The following is a 19739-nucleotide window of genomic DNA, read 5'->3' on the forward strand; positions in this document are numbered from 1 at the left end:
ACAAATCTTGAAACCTGAAACTCACAGAAAACGTTAAGGCAAATGAAGAATGCAAAATGAAAGAACCTGCTACACTTAGACCTTTTAATTAAAAAAAATAATAATAAACATAATACAAATAACATTTTAAAAACCAGTGCAAAACCTTATACAATAATAAAATGAGTAAAATAAACAAATATGCAAGCATTGTAAATAAACTCAAGGATTAATACAATTAAAAATATTAAAAATAATGTCAATACTCTGCCACATAATTAATGAATAAAAAAAATGAACAAATTCGCAACAAATATAGAAATAATTACATTGATAGATAAACTAAAAAAATCGTAAAATAAACACAATTGCATTTAAGAGATCAAAAGCGCAGAACGTGCATACAATAATAAATGAGTGAAATAAACAACTGTGCAAGCATGCACATAAATTAATTACCTCGAACACAAATAGAAATTAATACAATTATAAAAATATAATAAAAAAAACAAATGTGAAAACTCTGCCACATAGCCTAATTAAATGAATTTTAAAAAAATCGCAAACTTAATAATAAATAAAATCAATTTATAAATAAACCAAAACAAATAATAATAAAAAAAAATAAAAACAACTTACTACTAATTAATAAACAAAATTAATAAAAATAAAGAAATGTGAAAGCATGCAGATAAATAATTTAATGAATAAATATACAAACTCTTCCAAAAAAATAAACAAATCAGCCAAGCTGCAAATAAAATAAGTTATTTAATAAACAAAAAAACAAGCAAAATATATTAAAATCAATAAAAATAATAAATAATTAAATTCAGCTGTGCTGCAAATGAGTGAAATAAATGAATTAATAAAATAAACAAATGTGCAAACGTGCAAATAAATTAATTAGTTAGTTATATAACTCTGACTAAATTAATAAAAACAAAATCAAAACGATCAAAGCTTACCCAATTAACAGATTAATAAAAAAATAACAAATATGTAAGCTTGCAAATAAATCAAAAACGTGATTTTTATAAACTTTGTAAAATTTTAAATCTTGATTGTAAATTTATATGATTAGATTTAAAGTGAACGGTTTCTTTTATTTTAAAATAGGTCTCTGTCAGTGCAGGGCGCGTCCCCCTCCAGCAGGGAGCTGTGCGCGCGCGCTCTGAGCCGGAAGCGAAGCAGCCGCTGCATGAGCAGCAGTGGCGTCGCAGCAGTGATGATGGCGTTGAGGGCTTCAGTGTTCAGATGGGTTTCAGAGGACATAAGCAGCACACACTACCTGACCAACAGGTAACAGACAGTCCTCTGACTGAGCGCCTCACGCCCCTCACAGCAGCTTCAGTGGCTTTAATCAGCTCAGACATTAAAGCTTCAGCTTTAAAGTGTTCACATATCTGAACAGAATGAATGTCATTAGAGACATAACGATAATGATCAACTCTTCGCTTATAAAAGCGTTCTATTGTAAAGCATTTGTAGATGTAAACATGATTTAAGCAGAGCTAGAAATAAGAATGGACCTTATGTATTGTAATAAATAAAAAATATGAGTAATAACTTTGGCAAAATGTAATAATTTGTTGCAGAAACAACTTTTCTAATAATCCTCGGGGTTCGAGCGCTTCAAGGCATTTAAGCACATATGAAAAAAGACGTTTTATATTATATAGCCAGCCTGTAACCTCCTAAATCAATGATTTAAAATGCATTTTTGTTAATTTGCCATTGAAATATGACGTTTTTTTTATTGTTATGATAAATGTTATATCACTAGCTGTGGTCCAGTTTCAATGAAACTTTGCATGCTTGTTAAGAATCACTTTTTGCATGTGCTCACCTAGTTTTGTTAACTTTTGAGTTTCCGTTTAGGATTTATAGACTTTTGGGTGCATTTGGCCACGCCCCTTTTCCCTAAACGACCCTGTTATAGTTACCCAAATGGTAAAGTTCAACATTTGTTTGATAATTATTGTCCTAGAGACTCCAGAGAATTGTACTGCAGTGTTTTTTTTTTCTCGAGATTGCGTGAAAAGCCCAGGACTAGTTCGCAAAAGTATTTTTTTATATATTCTCAATTATTTAACAGAGATTTGATTGACAGCAGTGGTTCTAGAGGCAAAGTCGTAGTATTAAGTATTTACAATCATTTACGTGCTTGAAAAATGCCATAAACATATTTCAAGCACCCCCCCAGTGGCTGATTTCTTTCAAATTTCTCACAGACCTTTAAGAGTCAAACGTTCCCACTAAGTTTCGTTCCGATCGACCTCGTTAACCTTTTCTAATAGGTGCTCAAACTCCATTGGCCAATGGCGGCCATGTTTTTTGAGATACGCAAATGGTCGTTAAGTCGTAAAATTGTTAAGGACACCTGTAGCACTTTGGACAAAGACACTGAATACCAATTTCCATGTTGATCAGATGAATGGTTGTGTAGTTACAGCCATTTTAATGTTTTTTCCCTCTTATAGCGCCACCATGTGGCAAGCTCGGCCATTTTTTTTCATGTGACCTCAGATTGAGCTCTTACTAGGGCTGTGCAAAAAAATCGAATGCGATTTTCATGCGCATCTCCTCAGTGAAAGGCGCTCCTGTGATTAGTAGTATATCTCCAGCACGTGCGTTCAGATCAGGGTTGCCAGGTTTTCACAACAAATCCTGCCCAGTTGCTTCTCAAAACTAGTCCAAAACTAGCCCAATCACGTTCCTAGGAGGTTCCCCGATAAAAATTGCATCCCGGGGTTAAAATATACGTTTTTTGGCAGGGTTGCCTTGGTAAAATTCGCATTTTAGGGGCTAAATATCACGTTATTGGTATTGGGGTCGCTTCAACCCGCGAACATGAAAAACAACCGCAGACTTGGCAACACTGGTTCAGGTGGAGTGGCATTTACTACACAGAGCTGTAGTCTGTGGTTGTTTTCCATGTTCGCAGGTTGAAACGACCCCAATACCAATAACGTGATATTTAGCCCCTAAAGTTGTGAATATTACCAAGGAAACCCTGCCAAAACGTGTATTTTTATTGCCCGGAACGAAACGGGATTGGACTAGTTTTGAGAAGCAATTGGGCAGGTTTTGTTTGGAAAACCGGGCAATCCTGATCTGAACGCACGTGCTGGAGATATACTACTAATCACAGGAGTGATATTGATATTCAGTCTCGAGAGAATCTTCCTGCACTGGTTTGGTCCGATCGGGCGAAAAACCTAGGACTAGTTCGCAAAAAGTAGATTTTTCCAAAAATTCCAGCGACATGAGGCACTTGAGCCTGCGAATAACGGTTTAGGAGTTATGAGTGATTTTGTACTTTTGATCGCTGTAGCGCCCCCTTCAGGCCGATTGGGACGAGCCTTGGTAACGTTGTAGATGGTGTGAGTACTACCATCCGTCCAAGTTTCAAGTCTCTACGACTTACGGTTTGGTCTGCTTGACCAGTTTTAGGTGGAGATTACTGATCCTTGGCCATTCTAACGATTACAGCAAGGTTTCAGCGCTACGCTCTTGAACCCCTAATAATGTAACCAAGGCCCTGCAGGCGATGTTGTTATTATTATATATTAAACATTACATCTTATATTATACATTGAATGATCCAGTCAAATCAAGTCCCTCCCACATTATATTATATAAAATAAATGTATTAAATATATTGTTTATAAGTTCTCTCAAGGTTAATTTTATCAAACAAGTCTTTATAAATTAAGATAACATTTTTGGTTAACTGTTTTTATTTTTTCCTCATCCCATCCATTGAAAAATCGATATAAATGCAATATTTTATCATGGTTTTGCTCCAAATAGATTCACTCTGCAGACACAGCAGAGGTGTGGCTTCCGCAAAGTAGCAAAGAGGGTGGAGCCAAAGAAGGGTGTGGCAGAAGAGGCGGAGCAAACTGAAATCCTCCACAAGAAGGGCGAGGCTCCTGCTCCAGACCCGCCCACCCCACGCATTCCCGCCAGGTCATTTGGCAGACTGGTCAAACCATTGGTCTTCACTATAGGGGTAGGTAAATTTAACTGAGCCTCATGAAATGTGCATAAACATTTTGTCATTATACTTTAACTGTTCAGTTCGGTGAGACAATTAAAATATCTGTATTACAAGAATAAGGTCCAATATGTGTGTGGATTATGATCTTTTAGAATATCGTAGTAACTCCAGCTCAGTTTACAGGTTGCTCGTTCGGCGGAGCGGCGATATGGCAGTACGAAAGTCTGAAATCAAGAGTACAGAGTTACTTTGATGATGTCAAAGCGGATTGGTTGGAGAAAAAACGGCCTCAGAAACAAGCGGGTTTGGGCAAGCAGGTGTGTGTCCGTTTATTGGACATTTATGTTTTTCGATTGGTGTTTAATAGACGTATGTTGTTCTGCAGGTGAACCAGTGGTGGAACAGTTTAAGTGATGGACAGAAAACAGTCACAGGTTAGTCTGAATGACACGGACACAGATGAGCAGTATAGATTGTGGAGACTATGTATTTAATGTAATTTTATTAAGTAAACAGATGCTGCAGTGTGCACTGTTGCCTCTGAACAAATCTCTCTCTGCCAGGCATCATTGCAGCGAACGCGTTGGTGTTTTGTTGTTGGAGAGTTCCTTCTCTGCAGCGCACCATGGTCAAGTACTTCACATCTAACCCCTCCTCCAGTGAGTCCACTCATCCGTTTGGCTTTAATAATGTGCTGCATCTGACTCTTGTTTACGTCGCCTCAAAATTAGGAATTTTGTGTAGGATTGATTAGGATTAAAGTCTGATTTACATTTTATTGTAAAGACTAGCATGTTAAATTGAAGGATTAAAATTATTAACAGGAAATAACTAAACTAAATAGAAATATTAAATAGAAATTAAATATAATAGAAAAACAACTAATAAAAATTACAAAAGCACATAGCAAAATTACTTACAATTGAAATGAAAAATATAACAAGCTAAATCAAAATATTAATAAATACAGTGATAGTATATAAATAGTAAGAGGTTTTGATGGCATCATCATGACAGTTGCCATTAGATTTAATCTAGATTCTGATCTGGTTTATGCAGGAATTTAGTCTGCATTTTGATCTGGTTTGCACTGTTATATAATCTGGATTGCAATCTGGTTTATGCAGTAATTTAATCTGGTTTGTGTTGTGGTTTATGCAGTAATTTAATCTGAATTGTGTTCTGGTTTATGGAGTACTTTAATCTGGTTTGTGTTCTGGATTATGGAGTAATTTAATCTGGATTCTGATCTTGTTTATGCAGTAATTTAATCTGGATTGCGTTCTGGTTTATGCAGTAATTTAATCTGGATTCTGATCTTGTTTATGCAGTAATTTAATCTGGATTCTGATCTTGTTTATGCAGTAATTTAATCTGGTTTGTGTTGTGGTTATGGAGTAATTTAATCTGGATTGTGTTTCTGGTTGTTATGCAGTAATTTAATCTGGATTATGCTCTTGTTTATGCAGTAATTTAATCTGGGTTGTGTTGTGGTTTATGGAGTAATTTAATCTGGATTGTGTTCTGGTTTATGCAGTAATTTAATCTGGATTGTGATCTGATTTGCACAGTAATTTAATCTGAATTCTGATCTTGTTTATGCAGTGATTTAATCTGAATTCTGATCTAGTATATGCAGTAATTTAATCTGGATCGTGATCTAGTTTATGCAGTAATTTAATCTGGATTGTGATCTAGTTTATGCAGTAATTTAATCTGGATTGTGATCTGATTTCAGAGTCTCTGTGTTGGCCCATGCTGCTGTCCACGTTCAGTCACTATTCTCTCTTTCACATGGCTGCCAACATGTACGTGCTGTGGAGTTTCTCTTCGAGCATCGTCAACATGATGGGCAAAGAGCAGTTCATGGCGCTCTACCTCTCCGCAGGTCTGTATCATTTACGAGTTTTCAGATTTCCAAAATCATCCTACTTCCTATAAATTCATCTGTGTATTTGGATTTCATCTTTCTGTGCCCATGTTCTCAGGTGTGATTTCTACGTTTGTCAGTTATGTGAGTAAAACAGCGATGGGTCGGTTTGGTCCATCACTGGGGGCGGTGAGTGTGTTTTCAGATTAAACATTTCAGGTTTTTATCAGTGTTCATGTGAATGTCTTAAACAGATTGTTGTGTTGTGTCAGTCAGGGGCCATTATGACTGTCCTAGCAGCTGTTTGCACCAAAATGCCTGAAGCCAAACTGGCCATCATCTTCCTCCCCATGTACACCTTCACCGCCGGAAACGTGAGTCTGTGTGTGTGTGTGTGTAAGTGTGTGTATGTAAGTGTGTGTAAGAGAGAGTTTTTGTTTAGCAATGATGGCCACATTCTCATGATCTTCTCCTGCCAATAGGCTCTTAAGGCCATTGTCGCCTTGGATACCACAGGCTTGATTCTGGGATGGCGTTTTTTCGATCACGCTGCTCATTTAGGCGGAGCTTTATTCGGCATGTGAGTAACATGTCTCTGCTTTCACTTATATTTACATCTGTCTAGCTGAAAGGAGAAAGTAAAGTTATTGTTAACTAGAACTATTAATTATGTTTTTTGTTAAAAGAATTAAAGCGAAAATTAAATTTTAACATTAGATGAAAAACCTAAAAAAAAAAAAAAAAAACTGAAGTGAAAATTAGATATGTTGCCTTGGCAACTAACTAAAAAAAAGTTTAAGATGAAGTAGTAAAATCACTAAAACTTAAAAAAAAAAAAAAAAAAAAAAGCTAAATAGAAATATTAAAAAACAAACAAAAAATAATAAAAATGACAAAAGTATCATGATATAATATATTATATATACATGAATATATATAGTTAATATTTATGATATTTAATATTATTTTTCAATTTTCTGTTTTCACTTTAATTTTAGTTAAAGTTTTAGTAATCATGTTGTGTGTTTATCCTTTTTTTAAATATGTCTATATAGTCTTAATTAAATTTCATTCATTCTTTTTAGTTTATTTTGTTTAGTATTTAAAGCTAAACTTAAAAAAAGTAAAAAAAAAAAAAAAAGAGAGAGAGAGAGAAATGTTGCATATTATAATAAATTTCAATTATATTTTATTTCAGTTGATGTTTATTTTATTGAAGTTAACTAAAATATATTTTTTATGGTATTAATTTTAGTTAAATATAATAAATCAGGGACCCTTGCCTTGAAATGGGATATATCTGAGATGCATTTTTAGCAGCAAGTGTGAATGGTTATGTGTCTCGGTTGACCTCTTAATGGATCTTATTCCAGCTGTAAACATGCAAAGACAAGCATTCACTCTCTCTGTGCTTAATGTGTGAATAGTTCTCTCTCTTTCTTCCTCTAGCTGGTACATAATTTACGGTCACGAGCTCATATGGAAGAACAGAGAGCCGCTGGTGAAGATGTGGCATGACTTCAGAACGAGAGGACCGGGCGCTGGTGGCAACGGCTCGATGTAGAGCCATGCATTATGAGTAAACGCTGAGCAGGTGACATGGAGAAAAAAAAAACAAGATTGAGAAATGGACACAGATTGAGATATTCATGCACTCGAAGCTCATATTGTGTTGATTATTCTGTGAGAGAGTTCAGTGAGTAACAGTGGTACTACTGTGATGTCATTATGCTCCGCCTCCGATTTTAAATTTGAGTCCAAGTAGCTCCGCCCTCTTGGCTAGAAATGCATCTAAAGGGGCGGAGCTTCAGCACACAGTTTTAAGGTCGCTATACGTTTTCAGTGACATTTGACACAGTGTACAGAAACTTAAATGTTTAAAATAGTCCGTGACTGTCATTTTGAAAAATAAAATTATTTACAAATCTGTTGTTAGGAATGATCAGGTGTCAGCTTTTGTTTTATTTCCTATAATTGCGTGTAATATGTTCTGCTTGCATTGTTTATTTTCTAAGTTTCAGACGAGACTTTGGTCCTTGTTAAATGTGAATGATTAACCATCTATAACACACACACACACACACCTGCGCTATACGTCAGTATAGAAACCATTTCAGTGTTGTTTTCTCAGATCGACCAAAGTTCAGTAACAGTCATGGTATCATAATGGCTCTTGAACAATGAGTCTGTTTTTCACTTCCTCATGTTTTCATGAAGTCACTGTATCGCTCGTCTCTTCCTGTTTCCCAGTTATCACTCGTTAGCTTCCATCGCATCATTCTGAGTCACACACGTTTTGTCATCATCTGGTTTTTGTTTAATTAATTACACAGTTTGGGTTTCATGGAGAAATGTCCAGGTCATATTTTTTCCCAAAATTCAAAAGAAACCAATATATTTAGCAAAAATAAAGTGAAGCCTAATGTAAGTATATTAGGCTTTTGTTGACAAATTGGCTCATTTCCTTTTGTATAAAGGTCCGATTAAACGTTCAAAGGTTTGTGGTCAGTAAGATTTTTTCTTTTCTTTTGTGAAAGAAATTAATACTTTTCAACAAGGATACATTACAAATTGATGAAAAGTGACTGTAATGACATTTGTTACAAAAATGTTATTCTTTAGAACTTTATATGCAGCAAACGATCATAAAAATCTGGTTTCCACAAAAATATCGTGCGGCACAGCTGTTTTTAACATTGATAATAATCAGAAATGTTTCTTGAGCAGCAAATCATCATATTAGAATGATTTCTGAAGATCATGTGACACTGAAGACTGCAGTAATGATGCTGAAAATACAGCTGCACATCACAGAAATAAATTACAGTTTAACAGAGATTCACACAGAAAACAGCTGTTTTAAATTGTAATAATATTTATTTTTTTTAACTTAGGTTTCGGTCTTGGTGAGCAGAAGAGACTTCTTTCAAAAACACCCCAAACTTTTAAAAAGTAGTATACGTTTCTAAATGCATTTTTAAGCACTTGAGTGGAATAAAGCCTCAGTTTGTGTTTGCTTGCGGTTGATAATGCTGTAATCCGTGTCGTGTGAAGTGTGTGAAACACTCAGATGACCCTGAATCAAGAGATGAGTCTCATCTGGAAAGAAGGCCATCTGTCCATCTCTCTCTCTCTCTCTCTTTGTCCCCTTTTTCTGTTTTGAAGAGGGTTTGATTTTTCAGGGTTATTGACCTAAAGCCAATATTAACACAGTGACACTCGCCTGTCTTTCAAATAGACTGAAAACCCTGTTCACAAGTCACAATTTCAGAGGAAACTTCAAATTATTCTTCATTATTAGGTCATAGTCCACCGGGAGCCACACAGGTGCGTATAATATTCATTTTCATCAAGATAATGATCAGTAGAAGTTATGAATGTACTTTAGGTTTAAACTGAGGTCAAACTGAATTATGCTGAAGCAGTCCATGTTAACTTCACTTGTTAATCAATGCCCTAATATGTTGCTAATATGTTTTTAGTCTTCACATCAGTGTATCTTCTGTGTTCTAATTGTAGTTAAATAGTAAACTAAAATAATATTAAAACCATAAAAACCTTTGTTACCTGAAATAAAATATTTAAAAAATTCATTTAGTTTAACCTGATGCAATAACTTAAACTGCAATAAAAGTGGATAATTTTTTCTTTAAATGTCAAAATCACAAGAAAATTACTAAAACTTATCCAAAAATTAAAATGAAAACAAACATAAAAATGTATTCGAAATGTGAATAAAAATCTCAATGATATTATAAAATAATATTGGTTCTTAAATGGCTTTATTCGTTATTATGAGTGAGATTTTAATAGCCTTTCTATATATTACTAGATAGATGAATTAATAAATTAATCACCACATGATTTGATTTTTCTTCACAAGAGTTTGAAGTCCAATGTCTGATCAATCATGAATAGAACACGTCTGCACTCTAGAAATGCTTGAATGATCTTTAATGATATTAATATTTACATTTAGAATCACATCTGCCTGAAGAACCTAGTTTTTTGCAAGAGATTTATGGTTCTTTATTAAACTTAGAAGGGTATTGAAACCCTGGATGTTATTATTGAGAAAGTGTTTATTTTTTCCAGTTTAAAAACCAACGTTGAAGATATTTCACAGAATTGTGATGTGTTAGGATGATATCTAAATGGTGATAGATGTTTATCACAATTGAAGGCAGTACTACAGTTAATGCGAAACCACTGCATGCACCAAAATACACCAAACTTAGAAGTTTTATTCCTATCTATATTCTGAAGGTTTTTATAGAGGGGTTTGTTCATAAATGACTGATTTATACATCATTTCATTCCTAACATTTTCTGTCTGTTGACAGTATATTCTGATTTATGGAGCGATTAAAAAAAAAAGAAATCCAAAAGCCTTTAACTCTAAAATATCCACAAAATCTGAATTTTGAACCTGGCTTTATCCAATGAATAGATTCGTTTTCAGGAAACATGCAAATAAATGCATTTTTTTTTTAATTAGAAAATTTGCTTATTTGCATATTTTTCAGAAACGTTATAATATCTTATAATACAAAATGTGTTGTCGTAATGTTCCGTGATGAATCATCTGTGAAAGTGTGGTGATTTCTGTTAGTTTAAACTTTTACCATTTTTACCTGTGGTGTCTTGGGTTACAAAGCTTTACAAATAGAGTTTTTCGGCCTTCTTTTCTAGTTCTATTTGTGTTCTGGTGCTTCAAAAAAAAAAAAATTATTAAATCCAATAAAAAAATCAACAGTTGTGGTCAAAAGTTTGCATAAACCTTGCAGAATCTGCAAAATGTTAAATATTTTGCCAAAATAAGTTCAAACACACTTTGAAATTTGAACAACAGGGTAAGTTTTACTTATTTTGTCTTCCGGGAAACATTTAACTATAACTTCTAAAGGGCGATATGATATATGAACAAAATGAGAAAAATGTACACATCTTTATCCTATTCAAAAGTTTTCACCCCCTGGCTCTTAATGCATCAGGTTTCCTTCTGGAGCATCAATGACCTTTTGAACCTTTAGTATAAACAACTTTTATGTAAAATATCTTATTCAGGACAGTAGTAAATAAAAAAATAACATGCATTTTGTATGATCCATCTTATTTTGGTGAAGACCACAACATGTTTGTCTGTCCGAACTGAGCTTGTTTGTGCATAGTCTGCTCGTTCAGGATGGCGTCGATGGTGTTTCAGCTGATGGGAATGTTTCTGGGAATCGTTGGCTGGTGTTTGGAGTCCAGCTCCACAAACTCAGCCGTGTGGAGGAAAGCCAGTCACGGGGAGGCAGTGGTGACGGCCAGCTCTCGGTTTGAAGGCCTGTGGCTGTCGTGTGCGTCTAACTCGCTCGGAGCCATACACTGCCAGAGATTCAAGACCGTTCTGGGCCTTCCAGGTGAGACACACCTTCGCTCACATTACGTCATAATGCATGTTGGTTTCAGTGATACAGTATCATCACGGTTTTACTGGATCTCTGAGGCTCAATCCTGTGACAAAACAAGGTTATACTAGTCATAAAAACTCATAAAACCCTCACACACACCTTTACTCCAGAATTTTTACACTGCAGTTTTTCTCCAGATGTGTTTCAAATGTACCCTGACTGCAGTTTCACTCTTGGGCAGAATTCAGAATTTAAAAATTTAATTATTTTCCATTTATGTGTTAAATTTGAACTGAAATTTGAATTACAGGAAGTAGATTTAAATAAATAAAAATTACTTGAAGCTAAAAAGGTTTTCATTAATTAAATCAAAGTTAAAATAAAATTAAAAAAAATAAAAAATAAAAATGGTGTCATGAAATACATAAGTTAATGTTCAAGTATTAAAATAATAAAACTGAAATATGATAAATAAATGTGTTTTAAAAAACTAAAAAAAAAATATAAAAGCAATTTAACAAAATTACTAAAACTTAAACTAAAATGAAAATTGAAAATATAAAAATCATTCAAAATATTAATGCATATTATAATCAGGATTATAGTTAAACAAAACTAAACTAAAGCATTACAAAAAAATAAAATATCTTACTTTCTTTGAATTAGTTGCCAAAGCAACATTTCTCATTTTTGTTGGGTTTTTCTTCAAATAACTAAAATTACTCAAATTAAATGAACTAAAAGTCATACATAAAGAATATGAAAAACTATAAAGACATATTTTCCAAAAAAAAAAAAAATACTAAACTGTAACAAAATTCTAAATTTTAACAAAAGCTAGAATGGTATATCAATGATACTAAAATAACAATAGTATATACATAATACAAAAATAACACTTACATATGAAAAAAATGAAGTACAAACTGATCTGGTTTCAAAACGTATTAATCTTTCAGACGAGACTTTGTTAAGCCATCATTCAAAGTTCATCACAAACTCATAAACCTTTCTTTTCTAGTTAAATATGATATTTCATCTACTGTGTAAGATTTATATAAAATGTGTTCAGGCAAAGACAAAATCTAGTTCATTTAGAATCAAACGGTCACAGTTTATTTAGTTTGACCCTCCCGTTCTTAAAGACACACACACACACACCGCGACCCCAGTTTGACCTCATTAAAGGTCAAGGCCTTCTATTATAGAGGTCACACTCAAACCTTTCTCTCTTAAGTCACATGACACTTCCTGTATTGACTTCCACGGTGTTATCTAGCTAAAGTCATAAAGGAGGGAGCAGAGTTTATGGTTTTATGACTCTTGAATCTATAACACAGTGACACAGTCATAGTCGATCATGTCGACTGAAACACATCTCATCCTGGTTCGGCGCTCGGGTCGTGGGGAGTCTGTCTGCCGGTGGAGCTGTGGATTCATAACAGTGTTTTCTTGGATATTGTGTGGATTTGAGCTGTGTTAGTCGATCATGTCGACTGGGGTTCAGATGCTGGGGTTCTTGATGTGTTTGGGAGGCTGGCTGCTCTCCTTCGTGTCGTTGGTGAATGATTCGTGGCGCACGTCGACGTTTTCGGATCAGGTGATCACGTCGGTGTGGTACTATCAGAACCTGTGGCAGTCGTGTGCCGAGGGAAGCACCGGCGTCACAAACTGCAAGCAGTTTGAGTCCATGCTTTCTCTGGCTGGTAACACACACGCACACACACACACACACACACACACACAAACACACACACACACACACACTAACTAGAGGTCACGTGATTTGTCAGTTTTCTACATAGTTGACAATATTTAAAAAAATGTACAATGAAAAAATTATATTTAATATTAATTTTATTTATAAATATTACCATGACATAAATATTTAATTTAGTAAAATTTATCTTAAATTTAAATAAAAAAAATGTATTTGTTTTGCTTTTGATATTTACTGTAGTACTGCATCATACCATATCACTTGAACTTATATCATTTATTAGTTTTGAGTGAGATTTGTAATCTTTTTGAAAAAAAAAGTATCTTCTGCTCAGCAAGGCTGGATTTATTTGATCAAAAATACAGTAGAAAATGTGAAATATTATTACAATTTAAAATAACTGTTTTCTATGTGAATCTATATTAAAGTGTAATTTATTTCTGTGATGCGCAGCTGAATTTTCAGCATCATTACTCCAGTCTTCAGTGTCACATGATCTTCAGAAATCATTCTAATATGATGATTTGCTCCTCAAGAAACATTTCTGATTATTATCAATGTTCAAAACAGTTGTGCCGTTCATTCAGAGATGAATAGAAAGTTCAAAAGAACAGCATTTATTTGAATTTGAAATCTTTTTGTAACATTAGAAATGCCTTACTGTCACTTTTGATCGATTTAATGCATCCTCACTGAATAAAAATATTAATTTCTGACCCCAAACTTTTGAACGGTAGTGTTTTTCAAAATCAAAGAAAAATGTAAAAAATTTTGCATAATAAAAAAATTAAGTTTACAACGATAACATATTAACATAAATCAGAATAATTGAAAGGTAATAATAAATTGAAAATTATTTAACATAATTTAAATAATCATAATGGTCTCAAGAACATGCTTCATTTTCATGCAAAATATAATTAATTATGGAATTAATTGTAAATAATATTTTTTTCTTTTGCTTTTGGGGTGAAATATGACATTTTTGTACCTTATTAACATCTAAATGGTACATATTTGTATCTTAATGGTACCTTTTGAAAGGGGAACCTTTTTTTCTGAGAGAATACTATAATATTTCCCTCATGGTAATGTTCAGATACGACGTTATTGATACTACCGTTGTACATGCACACTTAGTCATTTGTAAAGATATACTGAAGCTTATAGAGTGTGTTTATGATGTGATTGTTGAGTATATGTTGTGTGTGTATTGCAGGATACATCCAGGCCTGTCGAGCTCTGATGATAATCGCTCTCATTCTGGGTTTGCTGGCTGTTATTCTGGCCGCGATGGGACTCAAGTGCACTAAACTGGGCAGCACGTCTGAGGAGTCGAAGGGCAAGATCAGCCTCACAGCCGGAGTCTTGTTCATCCTGTCAGGTCAGGATCATAACACACACTCGGACTGAATGATCTGAGCATGTTCACATGTTCTGCCTGTTCTCTCCGTCAGGTGTGTGTGTTATGGTAGCCGTGTCGTGGTACGCCGCTCGAGTCGTTCAGGAGTTTAATGACCCTTTCTACGGAGGAACAAAGTGAGTAAAAGACAATAAAAAAAAGACATGAAATAATAAGGTTTTGAAATTGAAGCGTTTATTGAACCTTCAGACAAAATATAAAAAAAGAGTGTGCATTTGTTTGTTTTTGTTTAATCCATCATGCTTTTATGGCTCATATAGTCTGAGAATATGGAGGAAAAACAGCTCAGTTTTATTCAGAGACTCAAAATGAGCAAAAAGATGCAATTTGCTGCAGATGCTGACATTTATATGATGAAATGCTGATGCTTGTGATGAGAACTTTATAACAGTAGAGCAGATACTGACATAAAATGATCTAAATATCAGTCGTGGCTCTATATCTCCAATAATACGATGAGATGTAAATGATCCAAACATATAATGCAGTGATTGAGAGATGAAGAAATAAAGGCTCCTCAGAAGATGTGAGATGTTTCTGGAGGCTTGTGAAGATCATTCCTCCGCTGAGGAACAGTGAAAGTAAAGCTTCTGGAAACAAACGCTCCTCAAAAGATCCTGAGGATCAGATTTGAGACTCTAAAACATGATTGATGGAGAATCAAGTAAAGCTGAGCTGCTTCAGTCCAGTAAGAGTTCATCTGGAGATATTATTCTGATCAAAATCAGTCCAGATTTGACACGTGGAGCACAATATATATTGTACAATTACACTAAAAGAGCTTTGACTTGATAAAAAACTAAATCAATCAGGAGATTGTGTTTTTTCAGCAAAGTTTTAATCTCGGTCATCATTTAGAGGCTTTAGAAACTTGTGTATTAAACATGACACAGAAGGTTTTATAGGGTTAAGGCACACTTTTGGACATGAAGCACCTTGTAGTCTGATGTAAATGCCATTATATATGACTAAACACGCTGGTGTGCTGATATTTGAGGTATGAACTGGGAGCCGGTCTGTATCTGGGATGGGCGGCAGCAGCTCTGGATATATTAGGTGGAGCAATCCTCTGCACTTCCTTTAAAAGCTCAAGACCTGCCAAGACACGGTAAGTCTCCACCTGCGTCCGAGCCGGATATAAGAACTCATCTGAGACGAGCACAAGTCACGTCTTCTGTTACTCTCTCTGCTTCTCAGGAGTCTCAACTATAACTACAGCGCTTCACAGCCGCAGAAGATCTACAGATCAGCCCCGTCAGAAAACAGCGTCTCCAAAGCTTACGTCTGAGTGTTTGGCTTGCCTTTTTTTGTACATGATGTGTGTATTTTTTTTTGTATACTTGCATTTTAGAAGTCAACGAATTGAGCTTATTTAATTGACTTACTTTGCATGATTCATCAGTGTTGATTTCGTAACGAGCTCTTATGTCATAATCTAGCATCAAAGCGTAAAATAACGTCCCCAGCTCATATAAAAAGACAGTTCAGTTTGCATTTCATTCAGCTTTGACTCAATTCTGATATGAAACACTCACTTTACACTAGTGAACTAATGCTGTATCTAATTCTAACTCTGTACTAAAACCAAAACCTTTGAAAAAACTTTTGTTACATGGAATAAAATAAGCTTTAACTGAAATAAAGATATTTCTTTTTCATTTAGTTTAACTTTATGTAGTAAAATAACTAAAACTGAAATAAAAAATGATTAAAAATGAACAGAATCTAATAAAAGTGACACAACAAAATGACTAAAACTCACAAATTCAAACTAATAACACTGCTTTACAGCATCACATCAGTTCTGTACATTTGTTTCTCTTTAAATCTCATGTTGGCTTTAATACTTTTATGTCAGACGTATGGATCATTTTAGTATGTTTTTTAAATGTTACATTGTCTGCTGTTTTGAAAAGCTCGTTATTTTCTGAAATTGCTAGTTTTGTCAGTGTTTCTGTGAATAAAACAATTTTGTGAAGTTGTGCATTTGTGCAAACTGTGTGTTTTTTAATGTTTTACTGCATTTATCAGCCAAACCTCTGAGGTTTCTTTCTTCTTCATCTTTAATTGTGTTCGAGACTGTATTGTTTCGTTGAAAATGGCGTAGCTAGAACTGTTAGTGTGTGCTGAACTGCCTTTCCTTTCGCCAACAAACCTGTGTACTTTGTCCCTTTAAATAAACATATAGTAGTTCTCTCGAGCCTTTTGGGTAGATCTTGAATTGCATATGACTATAAAGTTTCATAAAACAATACTTTTATAACTCGTATCCTTAAAGGCTTCAAATAAAGTCTGGAAGGGGAAAAAATACAAGTTTACAGAAAAAATTGGCATACAATTTTAATTTTAAGCATAACAAAAAAAAAACAACAACTTTACAGAACAAACTGGCATACAATTTACATTCAACAACATCAATTTTGAAAGGGGCTAAAGTTTATTAAAAAAAAAACAATAATAAAAAAAAAACATTCATTTTTATCAGTATTAATATACAGATTAAGACGGGGTTGAAAAAAAAATTTATAATAATTATAATTATCAAATAAATCTAACAGGATTCCAGCTTTTTTATTTTTTGTTTTCGATAAAGTTTTTAAATATGTCTCAAATAATTCTTAAAATACTATAAACCTAGGGGGTGATTTAAAGAAGTTTGGAAGGGGAAACGCGGGAAGGAAGCACGCGGTCGTGACGTAGAACTCACGCGACGTCGTAGCAGGAAACAAACGTCGGTTGAGCCAACATGGCGCCCGCGCTCCTTCAGTCCGGAGTGGGTTAGCATGAAACCTATCCGATTAAACCTCTTATGACACGGTTTCGGCTCTTATTACTCGGAATAATTATTTTTAGCACCAAGAAGAGTCCATCTAAACTATCGGAGACGCGTTTGGATGCTGTGAGGTAAAGTAAACCTGCTGTTTTTCGAAAGTGAAAGTCCAGTGCAGCGATTAGCCGGTGCAGATCTGATTAATCGCTTTTAACATATCAACAAACCACAACAACTACACATTGTTCATTAATAACGACGCTATTTATAATCAGATCACACCTCGTGCTGTTTATTCGGTGTCTTCTTGTACGTAACTGTCTCAAATGATCAGTTTAATCTGTCTGTCTGAGATCTGTCAGGTTTTATCGCCGATATTTTCCATCTAACCTGTTTGAATCGTGTTTTTTGTGTCTTGGATGTCTTCAGCACACGTGATTCAGCATCACGGCAGGTTTATTTCCATCCCAGAGCTTGAATGACACGGCAGATCTGAGTCATATACACCGTGTTATTGATTATTATTGATCACGTGTGATACATTCAGGAAGATCATTAGTACAAATATGTATTAAATAGATGTGATTTCTGACACTCTGAGTGTATATTCGTGAGCTGTCAGATGTTAATGACATTAACCTGCTTTTTCGAATGGTTTCGAGTAATTCTCTGTCTTCGGTGTGTCTGTTTCTGTGTCTGGTCTCGAGTCACTTCCTGTGTGAGGGACAGATGTTCCTCTTTTCCCGCGAGCTGAACCTGCTCTGAATTCAGAAACACTCTACTCCTGCTTAATTGTATTTGCTTTAGGAAACTGGTTCACTGGAATATTAACTGTGTCAGTGTACCTAACTCTGTGTGTGTGCGTGTGTGTCTCTGTCTCTGTGCGTGTGTGTGTGTGTCTCTGTCTCTGTGTGTGTGTGCGTGTGTCTCTCTGTCTCTGTGCGTGTGTGTGTGTGCGTGTGTCTCTGTGTGCGTGTGTCTCTGTGTGTGTGCGTGTGTGTCTGTGTGTGTGCGTGTGTCTCTGTGTGTGTGTGTGCGTGTGTCTCTGTGTGTGTGTGTGTGTCTCTGTGTGTGTGTGTGTGTGTCTCTGTGTGTGTGTACGGTGTGTGTGTCTCTGTGTGTGTGTGTGTGTGTGTGTGTCTCTGTGTGCGTGTGTCTCTCTCTGTGTGCGTGTATCTCCGTGTGTGTGTGTCTCTGTGTGTGTGTGTGTGTGTGTGTGTCTCTGTGTGTGCGTCTCCTGTCTCTGTGTTGTGTGTGTGTGTGTCTGTGTGTGTCTGTGTGTGTGTGTGTCTGTGTGTGTCTGTGTGTGCGTGCGTGTGTGGTGTGTGTGTCTCTGTGTGTGTGTGTGCGTGCGTGTGTCTCTGTGTGTGTGTGCGTTGTGTGTGTGTCTGTCTCTGTGTGTGTGCGTCTGTGTGTCTGTCTCTGTGTGTGTGTGTGGTGTGTGTGTGTCTCTGTCTCTGTGCGTGTGTGTGTGTGCGTGTGTCTCTGTGTGCGTGTGTCTCTGTGTGTGTGCGTGTGTCTCTGTGTGTGTGTGTGTGCGTGTGTGTTCTGTGCTGTGTGTGTGTGTGTGTTTGTGTGGCTGTGTATGTGTGTGGTGTGTCTCTGTGTGCGTGTGGTCTCTGTTTTTGTGTGTGTGTGCGTGTGTCTCTGTGTGTGTGTGTGTGTGTCTCTGTGTGTGCGTCTCTGTCTCTGTGTGTGTCTGTGTGTGGCGGTGTGTCTGTGTTTGTGTGTGTCTCTGTGTGTGTGTGTGCGTGTGTGTCTCTGTCTGTGTGTGGTGTGTGTGTGTGTGTCTGGTGTGATGTGTGTGTGTGTGCGTTGTGTCTGTTGTGTGTGTCTCTGCGTGTGTGTGTGTGCGTTTTGTCTGTGTGTGTGTGTGTCTCTGTGTGTGTGTGTGTGTGCGTGTGTGTCTCTGTCTCTGTGTGTGTGTGTGTGTGTCTGTGTGTCTGTGTGTACGTGTGTCTCTCTGTCTCTGTGCGTGTGTGTGTGTGTCTCTGTGTGTGTGTGCGTGTGTCTCTCTGTGTGTGTGTGTGTGTGTGTGTCTGTGTGTGTGTGTGTGTGTGTGTGTGTGTGTGTCTGTCTCTGTGTGTGTGTGTGCAGGAGGAGATGGCGGGCCGTAGAGTCGAGTGTTTGTGGAAACATCACGTCGTGGAGCAGCTGAAGCAGAGAGACAGAGTTCAGCGTCAGGCCTTTGAGGAGATCATACACCAGTGTAAGACACACACACATTTATTAACTTATTTATTTGTGTTTTTTTTTTATTTAGTTAGGGTATTGTTATGTGAGCTGGAATTGATTTACTTATTATTGTCATTAATAATAATACTAATAATAAATTATTTTAACTTACGTTTGTTTGTTGCTGACACGTTATTGCATTGATTGCAAACTGATAATAAATGAATTTCTCTCCGTCTGCAGATAACCGGCTGTTAGAGAAGTCTGATCTTCGGGTTGTTTTTTCTGAACATCTCCAGACCGAGAAATATGAGCAACAGAACAGACACGACCTCAGGTGCTCATGGGAACACTTACAGACTTTATACCATGTAATCTAGATCTCTGAATGTGTGATATC

General features: G+C 35.7%; 2 protein-coding genes and 1 long non-coding RNA gene across 4 annotated transcripts; all 3 read left to right on the forward strand.

Annotated features, from left to right (window-relative positions):
• Positions 1-1172: 1172 nt before the first annotated feature.
• Positions 1173-7794, forward strand: LOC109076985 (presenilins-associated rhomboid-like protein, mitochondrial). The gene is made up of 10 exons (XM_042771816.1): positions 1173-1281; positions 3796-3997; positions 4162-4302; positions 4371-4419; positions 4549-4644; positions 5724-5873; positions 5974-6044; positions 6128-6229; positions 6338-6435; positions 7305-7794. The coding sequence occupies exons 1-10, from the start codon at positions 1181-1183 to the stop codon at positions 7417-7419; spliced, it is 1125 nt and encodes a 374-aa protein (XP_042627750.1). The 5' UTR covers positions 1173-1180; the 3' UTR covers positions 7420-7794.
• A 1239-nt stretch (positions 7795-9033) lies between these two features.
• LOC109076982 (claudin-15-like) lies at positions 9034-16376 on the forward strand. Of its 2 annotated transcripts, XM_019092628.2 has the most exons (6): positions 9034-9182; positions 11027-11260; positions 14191-14355; positions 14429-14510; positions 15392-15502; positions 15592-16376. In XM_019092628.2, exons 2-6 carry the CDS (start codon positions 11041-11043, stop codon positions 15680-15682), a joined length of 669 nt encoding a protein of 222 aa, XP_018948173.2. In that variant the 5' UTR covers positions 9034-9182; positions 11027-11040; the 3' UTR covers positions 15683-16376. The 2 variants fall into 2 exon arrangements, with proteins under 2 accessions (XP_018948173.2, XP_042627768.1); XM_042771834.1 differs by lacking the exons at positions 9034-9182; positions 11027-11260 and adding an exon at positions 12625-12957.
• Positions 16377-17059: 683 nt separating this feature from the next.
• LOC122147841 lies at positions 17060-19709 on the forward strand. The gene is made up of 3 exons (XR_006161846.1): positions 17060-17298; positions 19262-19373; positions 19583-19709. It is a non-coding gene; the product is annotated as an uncharacterized LOC122147841 (long non-coding RNA).
• The last annotated feature ends 30 nt before the right edge of the window (positions 19710-19739 follow it).

The sequence above is a fragment of the Cyprinus carpio genome, chromosome A15, assembly GCF_018340385.1.
Source record: "Cyprinus carpio isolate SPL01 chromosome A15, ASM1834038v1, whole genome shotgun sequence".
Lineage (NCBI taxonomy): Eukaryota > Metazoa > Chordata > Actinopteri > Cypriniformes > Cyprinidae > Cyprinus > Cyprinus carpio.